General features: G+C 41.3%; 1 protein-coding gene across 1 annotated transcript in view; it reads right to left on the minus strand.

Annotated features, from left to right (window-relative positions):
* Positions 1 to 10,916, minus strand: part of Itga2 (integrin subunit alpha 2) — a 95,821-nt gene that overhangs the window by 47,102 nt on the left and 37,803 nt on the right. The window contains exons 3-4 of the mRNA XM_005356822.2: positions 6,753 to 6,862; positions 3,022 to 3,113 (exon numbers count right to left, since the gene is read on the minus strand). Coding sequence (XP_005356879.1) covers positions 3,022 to 3,113; positions 6,753 to 6,862 — 202 coding nt within the window. The remainder of the gene's footprint in view (positions 1 to 3,021; positions 3,114 to 6,752; positions 6,863 to 10,916) is intronic.

The following is a 10,916-nucleotide window of genomic DNA, read 5'->3' on the forward strand; positions in this document are numbered from 1 at the left end:
ACACGTATACAGGCCAGAAGCAGGTGGGTTCTGAGAATTGAACCTTCCTCTGGAAGGGTAGCCAGTGATCTTAATCACTGAGCCATCTCTCCAGCACCTGATTTGCTAACTGTCAAAACTAGCAAGTCAAAAATGCATTGGAAGGACTGGCGAGATAGTTCAGGGGTTAAGGACACTGGCTGCTTTTCCAGAGGACCCAGCTTGAGCTCCCATTCTCCACATGACAAATAACAACTTTCTATAATTCCCATCCCCAGATATCTAACACCTTCCTGTGGTTTCCATAGGCACGAGCTTGCACCTGGTATACAGACATATATTCAGGCCCACAGTCATGTGGTTGAAATAAAAATAAACTCTTAAAAATCTTAAAATGCTTTTGAGTGACCATCCTCTTGGAAGACTGAAAAGATGAGGAGAAAGCAATAGATGTGCTGCCCATTGGTGGCCTTCAGGAAGAGAGATGGGGCCCTCAGGGGTAGCCGTTAGTGGACAGAGAGATGATGGGGTCTCCCACCAAACTACTTCTAGAAAAGTTCCATAAGAAAACAGAATGCCAAGCTGGCTTTTTGTCTCTCAGGTATGTGGGTCTCATGTGGCTCATTTATAAAAGGAAGATAATTATGTCTCTTTCCTTGCAAAGATTGTAAAGCTTGAATATTCCATAGTCCATCGACATGGAATACTCAAAACAAAGTCATGGAAAAAGCAATTGATACTTTAGCACCTCGTTGTGGTTGTTTGAGCACTGGGTCTCCTCCTGTCCCATTCATCTAGGACTTCTCTATAGGAAACAAAACCCCAACTGCCTATGAGGACAGGCAGGGGTCCTCAAGAGTGCCTGAGCTGTGTATGGACATTATGGCAAGCAAACAAACACTTCTTCCATTCAGGGGCAGGCCCCTGTGTCCCTGCTCACCTGCTATTTTAAAACCCCACTCGTTTTCTTTCTGAGACTTTGAAGGCAAATTTTGAGTTAAAAAGAAGCTCTCTTGTAAAGCATATGAACACACTGAACAACACAAGGGAGGTGATGAACAGCTAGCCTTTAACTTTGCTATAAACTATTTCTTTACTTTGAACAGCAAGGCCCCTCACTGGCTGGTGCTTATCGCCACGCTCAAAGCCCACAATCCTAACTCCTACTATTTCATAAACACAGCACCAATTCCCTCTCTCCTTTCCAACAGCCCCTAGGAGGATGCTGAGAACTGCGGGTTAAATCATGATTAAAGCACACAGGAGACGTTAGACTCTCTAACATTCAATTTTCTATATAAAAAGAAGAACCGTGGGGGAGAGAGGTCAAGTCTAAAGATACTAAAAATTACCTAAGGAATTCCCATTATATAAAGTCGTGACCCATACGTAGAGCATTGAACTTATTATGGCCAGACCAATTATTAAAACTGAATAGAAAAGTGCGGACTTACAGGAAGCAACTGGAAAAACAAGGGGATTTATTTGACCCAGTTTAACTGTTAGTGGCGGAACCCTAGCAGCTGTGCTCATATTTCATGCCTAGTGAGCAAGCATGGCTTTCCTCCCATGAGACTGGAACACTTGGCCAATTAGGAAAAAGTCATTGCACCTGGCTAGTACACACACACACACACACACACACACACACACACACACGCACGCACGCACGCACATGCACACATGCACATGCACAAAGTAGATGACAATCATCCATGCCCATGTCTATATCCTCAGTCTTTTTTATCACCTTGGCAGATGATTTATGATGGATGTGAGAATAGACATTCTTTTTCATAAGCAATGGAAAACAGAATTAAGAAGGTGAAGTTAGAATATGCCAGCCGTTACTGCCAAAACATTCTTGCTTTAAGCCCAGAACTTAAGAAGGTTCAGAAATATGTGATGATTGTCAGTCTTTTCCACATAATTCTTAAGAGCGGCTCAAGACTCTGACCTTTTAAATGTGTAAAGAAACTCAGGTCTCTTCCTCCTTCCAGCCCCTGTACAGTGACTATGAATTCCCTTGTAGTTTTTTAAAACTTTGTTTCATCTAGAATTAAGCATTAAAACTTTAAAAGTACACCTACAATCCATAATTCTCGAGATATTCTTCTGACTTTTCCAACCATCAAAATAAACAAAAACCATGAAGTCAGCTCTATTATAAAGATCTTAGAATACAGCAAAGCACGAAGACATCTTGCAATAGCCATTTATACACTGATTTGCCAATATGATAGCCAATATTTAATTTATTTAGTGGTAATAAGCTTTTCTGAATGTAAATATCTGTTATTTTAAATGAAATGACAATATTGGCTACATTTTTTTAATCAAGATTTTTTTCATAAAACAAGATTTTAGATGAGCATGTCAATAGCCAGACAATCTAGACTTTTGAAGACAATTTTTCAGAGCTGTCTAATTAGACTATTTTTTTATGAGTCAGAGGAAATTTCAAATACAGTTTAATTTTTGTCTTTCAACTTTTGGTGGGTATGTGATTTTTTTTTCACTATTTGTATAGTCAAATATTTTCAGCAATTTCCTATATTAAATCGAAGCTCAGAAATTCCGTTTTTGTTCAGAAACCTTCCCTTCCTAGCACATTAGGAAATACACGCTAGGACAAGCAGATACACGACAGGAGAGACAGCTCCTTGCTTTCCATAGGATCGGAGTAGCCGGACCTTACGGCAGCGATTGAAGGCAATCGCACTCCTTGGCTTTGAACCCTGCCTACTGATGGAAGATGCCTGTGACTTTGATGGCATCCACACCTGCTCACACACCTCCCAGGGCAAAGGCCTTGTTCTTCACCTTCTTATGGCATTCCAAACATCCTATCATTTGCTCACTACTCAAGAAGGCTCCGCATCAACCCTGTTATGTTTCCTTGGTTAGCCAAGTAGCATAGTTGATCCAAAAGCGAACTCCGATGTTTTAATCTCCAGATTGCATTTGCTAAGAGGGAAGACGGGACGACACTGACCACACATTCTCTCCAGAGGAAGGAGGAGCTGAGAGGAGAACACTCACTAGAAAGCCACCGGTCCTCAGATTCCTGGTGAGGGTCAAACCCAGGCTCATGTTGGTTTTGATCTCCGTAACATTTGAGATGCTGGTTAAACCTTTCGGAGAGAAAGAGATGTTTTGAAGTATTAAATATATACCCTTCACGTAAGGCTGTAATAAAACAAACAGACAGATTTATGTTTTTCTATACGTTTAAGTGTAGTATAACATATCCGGAAACAAGCATTGTATAATGAAGAGTGGGAATGTGGTGTCTTCAGCCACTCCCAGCTCTCCTGTGTGAGGGACCATTAGGCAGTTGCACAGCCAGGACATTTAAATATGTGTTTCAGAAAGGACAATGTTCCCATCAAACAAAACGCACAGTGAGGGCACCACCATCCATTTCTGTTTGTCACCTTGCCTTGCCTTTCTTTTCTTTTCTTCTTTTTTTAATCGGGATTGTTTAAAATACTCTTAGTGAACACCATCTGACAGATTCTGGCTCGAATCAGTAGGAGAATTTCAAAAAGAAACCATGGGGCCAGCCAGGTAAAACAAAAAATGAATCTGTCCCTCCAAGCCATGGCACCAACCACTACCTGGCTATTTCCTGAGCCTTGAAATTCCAGTTTTCAGTAACATGATTTCTTGGTGTTCTCTAGTTTCAGGCAAGCCATCGCCACCGCTGTCATTAATCCTCAGCTGGGTTGCTTCCCCCATTTCCCAGGGCAACTGCTCTAAGACTTCCCTCTTCTGAAGCCTTAAATTCCACACTCGCTCAGCCAGTCTCTCACCAAGACTGCTAGAACACTGTGGTATGAATCACATGCTCCAGTGACCTTGGCTCCTCAGCACTGACGAGGGTCACCAGGAGGCCTCCTCCCTCCTTCCTTTCTTTCTGTCTTAGAGGAGGAAGAACTCTTAGACACATTCTCCCAGGCGCTGGTGACGTGTCTCTAGTTAGATAAATACTGCACTCTCATTGGCCAATACCCACCTCATTGGTGGTACCCCTCACACTCTGGCTTTTTCTGGAAAGAGTTCTTAATCTTGTTACCCCATAGGGCTGTCTTGCTACCACTTCCATATCACCTAAATTCTAGAAATGGGGGATGACTATTGATCCTTGTACTTATTTCTTCATAAATTATTTTTTTTCCTAACTTCACAGTCCCACTGGATTTATAACTATATTAGTTACGTATGCTTTCATAGAGTAAGAATTTCTTTGGTATAGAAAGAAAACAATGAAACTCCTAAGCATGTGCCCTTATTTTTAAATGCATTTTATGTAAACATGTTGTTAATAAGGCAATGCGCCAGTATGTGTTAGCTTAAAATGAACTATGTGTATGTGTGTCTTCTTAACTCCTGTGTTTTATACAAAATATTCTATGATTGTTTTGCTGAATATCCAGCTACCCATCAACAGTGTTGTTTTTTCCTGGACCACCCAACTAGTATAATTGACCCAAAATGCAAACCCCGATGTTTAAATCTCTAGGTTTTATTTCAAAATAGGGACGGTGGGAAGACACTAACCACGGATTCTCTCCAGAGGCATGAGAATCTAGAAATCCTAGAAAGCCACCACCTAAATGCTCAAAAGTTAAAAAGACACAATTGAGGCAATACAGTAACATTGCTGGTGTTTGTTTTTTTTTCTTGGTGCTGTGTTTCCTGTAATGTGGGGAACTGACCACAGACTCTCAGGTATTCTTGGACCCACCCTTCAGCTATACACCCCATTGTTATAGAAAATTTTTTTTAAATATTAATTCCATACATGGTAAATATTTAGAGCTCTATCACCCACATGCCTTTTACGTAAACAAAAATGTTAACTGGGGCTTCACACTTCAACCTCTGTACCATCGCTCTGACATCACTGACCATGTGGCTCACTGAAAATGTGAGGTGGAAATCATGTGACAAATGTGTCACCTAGAGATATGTAAGGGACATTCCTGCTCCTTTTTCTAATGTGGTGTGTGTGTGTGTGTGTGTGTGTGTGTGTGTGTGTGTGTGTGTGCGTGCAGACAGATCCTCAGGCATCATTTACTTTTCTTTCTAGACAGGGTCTTCTACTGAATCACTTCACCTAGCTGGCAATACTGACTGACCACTGAGCTTAGGAGCCCCAGCTGCCTCCAACTTCCCATTGCTATTGTCGCAAGTCTAAGTCAGCATGCCTGACTTTTTTACACAAGTGTGTGCTGCCGAGGCTGACTGTCTTAATTTTTTCTTTAACTTTTATTCTTCTCTCACAATTACATACCAACTTTCCTCCACTCCTCCCAGTCCTTCCCCCCAACTTTTCCTCTCCCCCAGATCAACTCCTCCTGTTTCCCTTCACACACGCAAAAAAAGAGCAGGTCTCCCAGAGGTATCCATCCAAAACAGCCTAAAATGATACAATAAGACTGGGCACAGACCCTCTAATCACAGCTAGATGTGGCAACCCAGTGGTAGGAAAAGCATCCCAAGTGCAGGTAAAAGAGTCAGAGATACCCTCCCACTCCCATGCTGGGAGTCCCACAAGTATAGCATAAGGTATATGCAGAGGACAAAGCTCAGACCCATGTAGGCGCCATGATTGACACTTCAGTGTCTGTGAGCCCCTATGAGCCCTGCTTAATTGATTCTATGGACCTTGTGTTCATGGTATTCTCGACCCCTCAGACTCTTAAAATCCTTTCTCTCTCTCTTCCTCAGGGTTCCCTTGACTCTGCCTAGTGTTTGGCTGTGGGTTTCTACCTTCTGCTCCCATTGGTTGCTGCTCCAACTCTCTGCTGACAACCGGGCTAGGCACTGATCTATGAATATAGCAGAACATCATTAGGGATCATTCCATTGACTTTTTCTTTTCTCCAGTCATGCTTGGTTTTATCTTGTGTCTCTGCGCTGTCCTGCCTCTGGTTCCTGGTCATGCAGGCAGCACAGGGCTGAGCATTTTTATGTGACTTTTGGGAGTCGAACTCAAGTATTTGTGTTTGCAACGCAAGCACTTTACTGACTGAGCCACCTCCCCAGCCATGTTTCTAATTCTTTGCAACTGTCATTGAAATCATTCTGAGTTTTCTAACAATGCCCTTTCTCATTGCATGCCTTGGTTTTTAAGGAGGACTCGGGCTCAGCAATGTTTATATCCTCATGGCTTTGCTGAGGTGTTAACCTAAGAATTGAAGGTTCTTTTACTTCCTTCAGGAAATACTGTGTGGGATATTACTCATTCAGCTTTCTAGTCCCAAATCTTTATTATATATTCCTCATTGTAATAGAATACATCTGTAATGTAGGTGAATAAAATAGCAAATAATTTTAAGTTATGTATTTTAGCTAGAATGTAATTTAGTAAACCTGAAATACATAGCATTTCTTGGAACCTTCACTACCAATCCCAGAACTATTGTTTTTGTACATAATGGCTTTTTCTGGAAAGAGGAGGTAGAGAAATACTGATAGTCTCAGACTTCTGGCCATAATATGAAAGATAAAAGTGGAGAAATCAGTCCATGATCTAAGACAAATGGCCCAGGAGGCAGAACATTACCTGTGAAGATTATTAAACCAGGTCTTCAAAGCCATTTAAAAATGTGGTTATGAACTTATATCTATATGAGTAAATAAACAAAAACATAAAGCTATCTACATTTCTTTAAGCCAAGATTAGGATCTTGTCATTTTTGTCTGTGTTTCTGGCAAATGAGACTTGCTATTTGTAAATAATCACATTGCTAAGAACAACTCACTTTGCAAGTTCAGCTTCTCACAAGCATACGTGGGGACATCAACAGGACACTTGTACACATCTCCCATTCTGTTCTCAGGAAAGCCACTCCATGGTGAACCAACCAGCAGCCTAGAAACACAATGCTCTCATGAGTCACAGTATGGTATGGACAGTTTATTAAAGAGAAAACGGACTACAGGAAAGAAACATCGCATTTAATTTTAATCTTATAAAAATTCATCGTTCAAACATGTTCAGTTATAATTTGACTTGTCTCCTGCCCTCACAGCTCATCAGGACACTTAGTGGATGTCTGTGATATGGCTGCTTCACAAAACACCCAGAGATGTCCCTCCCCAGCAGCTACAGAAGCATAGTCTCTAAAATTCATTGTGTAGCTCCTACTAAAAGCACATATCAACATTCAAGCAAAATTTTAAGACCATGAGACACACATGTGACTAGATACTACAGTGTGTACTGGCATAGAGCTGAAGAATGACGTCATATTCATTCATTCCCAAGAGTGACAACCGACATTTCTGGAGTTCTTTATATGCCTTAAGTTCTGTCACAGGCTGGGCTATTTAAAAAACAGATGCATTATCTGGGTGGCTTTATGGCTACTGCCTTTATAAGGAGGATGCTTAGCAGAAATACTGAGCACTTGTATCTCAGAGATCTCCTTAGTGACTGCAATACTGGGTGCATATTTAGAATACAGGATGAACCTGATATTCACATCCTTCCTTTGGTTAGCTTCGTTTCCCTTCTAGAGACTATGCTTCTGCCCACAGAAATACAGTAGATGTTTATGCTCACACGGTAATGGACAGAAAGAGACCATGTACTGTTTGATCATTTTTCTCCCATGCTTGTGTGTTCATATGTGTGCAGATAGATGTGTGTGTGTGTGTGTGTGTGTACGTTTGCATGTGTGTGTATGAAGGGGGGCACAGAAGATCACCTGAAACACTATCATCCTCCTATGAGACAGGGTCTTTAATTGGTTAGGAGCTCCTCAGTTAGGCTTCACTGGCTAGCCAGAGAGACCCCAAAGATCCACCTGTCTTTGCCTCTCTACTCATTGGTAACAAGTGAACCACCAACCCTTTACCAACTGAGCTATTGCCCAACCTGATTGGCTTAATCTTCAGAGGCCATAACAGGTTATTTATTGTGTAACATCCAGTTGCTAAGGAAGCACATTTGCTTTACTGTTAGTTGTTTTTTGAAGTTGAGAAGATTATCTATGGAAATCTTCCATTAGCATTCTTTGTTAATAATTTGTCACTATCATTTATATTTGTGCTCCATGCTAAATTTTATATAGTATACATAGAGAAATCTAAGGCAGATTCCTGCCTACTAAATCCAGCATAACCGTTTAATGTACAAAAACAATAAAAGAATTATATGAGATGAAGGATAGGAATTAAGCTCTTCTGTGAAAAAAATGTTAAAATGGTCAAAGGATACAAAAATAGACACAAAGGATGAAGAGTAAAATCACCTTATTCATTGCATAAAATTATTCTCAGAGAACATCTTGAATACATTAACTAAATTAAGTTTTATTAAGGTCACAACTGAAAGATTTTGTGCTCTCATCAACAGATAATTTAGCACTGCCTATTAAGATGTTACTTATACTCAACACTTCAATCACATTAGACACACAGGTTGAGACTCTGGAAAAGCTAGAAATCTGAGTGATGGATATAAAGTCACCATATTCATTTTAATGGTGGGGCTGCTGGTGGCATTTGGCGTGTAGGCTTGAGTAGATATGGTGTTCTTCATGTCCACTTAGAAGCAGTTAGGAATCTCATTCGTACTGTGAAAACTGTTTCAACAATGCTCCACTTTCTTCATCTTTAGTCTTTAGTATTCACTTACAGGGGTCTACACAGTGTTCCCCTTATTTTTGCAGACACACACATCTTAAAGAAGCAGGCAATATGCCCCTGATCTCCTAATCAGCCCTGTCGTATTCTTTGCTTATCCTGCAGCGGAAGAGTCCAGTCTTATGGGACTCAGCTCTGCAGACCGAAGTTTCTTCTGCTGCCAACCTTCATACAGGCAATGCCATCCCACGCATGGCAGGTTCTACCCATCAGATTTATTTCCTCTTGGATAAAGCTCCCTGCAGAAAGCCATCTTTGAACTATGAGGACTAGATCTATGAGGTAGATATGAAAGTTGATGAGGGTCAAAGATTCTGTGCTTGTAGGTCTAAATTTTGTTGAACAAATGAATGAAAAATAAGCATTTCAATGATTGATTGGAATAACTGTCTTGGTAAAGGAAAAGTTAATTAATAATGTATAATTATCTTTTAGCCAAAGAACTTATTTTTGTCCATGTAAAGGTGAAATTGAACCAAAACAACATACACAATATATACATATATGTATATATGTATATATACTAGCATTATGTATTAAAATATTACTTGTACTCAGTGTTTCAATCACATTAGACACATAGGTTAAGACACATGAAAAGCCAAAGAGAGCCAATAGGAAGTAAAACCCTGTGGCTGTTCTGCAAGCTATTTCAGATTCAGCTTGTACATTCGACTGTGCATCAAAGTTATAGCTCTAAAAAATGTAATGTTTTAAATTTATCTTTGAAATTTTCATACATGTATACGTGTCTTGATCGTAACCACTTTCCACTCCCAAGTTAACTCCCTCTTCCCCCAGTGCATCTGCTCAACCTCCTTTAAAATCTCCTACTGTGTCCGGTTAGTGCTACACATAAGCACATGGGTGTGTGACCCTTCAGTAGGGTTTTGGCTCTCTCCCAGTAGCCACTCCCCTGAAGAAAACAGACTTTCCCTCCCCGGAAGCCATCAATTGCCCATAGCTCCTCAGCTAGGAGTGAGTTCCCATTCGCCCTTTCCTCATCCACGGTGGAATTCACTGGCTTCATCTTGTACTGATCATGGAGAGATAGCATGCAGCTGTGGGGAGCTGATGTGCTCAGTGACTGTACAAACCCAGAAGCCATCATTTCCCTGCTCAACTCCCCACACACTGACTTGCTACGTTCTTCTGCCTCCTCCCCATTCTGCATAGTTTCTTGAGTCTTAAATGGTGAAGACGTGATACAGATGACCCATGGGAAACTCAGCACTTTGTGTTATTTTACACGTGGCCCCTGGACCAGTTATGAGTCTCAGTGCAGAAAGAAGCTTCGCTGGTCAAGGTTGAAAGCACAGAGGAAAGTGAAAAGGACACCATGGTCATTAATCCTCACAGCCCAATTCGACTGGATCTAGAATCTGATGGAAACACACTCCAGCTGTGTCTGTGACGCCTGTTTCCCAGAAGGCTGAATGGAGAAGGGAAGATCCACACTAAATGTGGGTAGCAGTCATCCACGGCTGGAGGCTTTGATCTAGCTGAAATCTGGCACCGATTGCCCTCTGCTTCTTGAGCAGAGATGAAATGAGACCACCTGCCTCATGCTCCTGCATTCATGCTTTCCTTGCCATGATGGCTGTCCCCTCAAGGTGTGAGCTGAAATGAACCATGATTCCTTAAAATGCTCTTGCTGGTGTTTAGTCACAGCAACAAGAAGAGTCACCAATGAAGTGCCTAAGACAAGCAGTTACAGAAAGTGGGACTCTGGCCCTTGGTATTCTGGGAATTCCTGTTAATGTTAGTAAATCTTACAGTATTTTGGAGTAAGTGTAAGGTTTTCCAAAACTTATCTAATTTAATCTGTAAAAGGAATCTGAGATCATATTATTGGCATTTTGCAAATGGAAGTGCTTAGACAGGTGAGCAAGTCACCCCTTACAAAATTGCCGGTCAGGGTCAACTGCGCCCCTTTCCGAAGGACTGGATTGTAACCTCCAGGCAATTAGTTCTCTTTCCTCTTCAATGCAAGAAGCCCTAGGCCAGGCCTGGGAAGACTATCTAAATAAATGAGATGAATTCTAGAAACTGATGGAGTGGAAACTGGAAGCAGAGGTCCAGGTCACACTTCGTGGATGCAGGTGGATGGCTGTGTGGTATTGAAGGGAGCCCCTATTCAGACATGTGCCATTGTCACCCTTGTGAGAGCACATATACCCGGCACGGTACACGTCATGCTATGTGCATGACAGTCAAGGGCAGAGCATGTTCAGGAAGCACCAGATTTGATCATTCGGGTGACTTCTTTTTTTTTT

This window comes from Microtus ochrogaster, chromosome 19 (genome assembly GCF_000317375.1).
Source record: "Microtus ochrogaster isolate Prairie Vole_2 chromosome 19, MicOch1.0, whole genome shotgun sequence".
Taxonomy (NCBI): Eukaryota; Metazoa; Chordata; class Mammalia; order Rodentia; family Cricetidae; genus Microtus; species Microtus ochrogaster.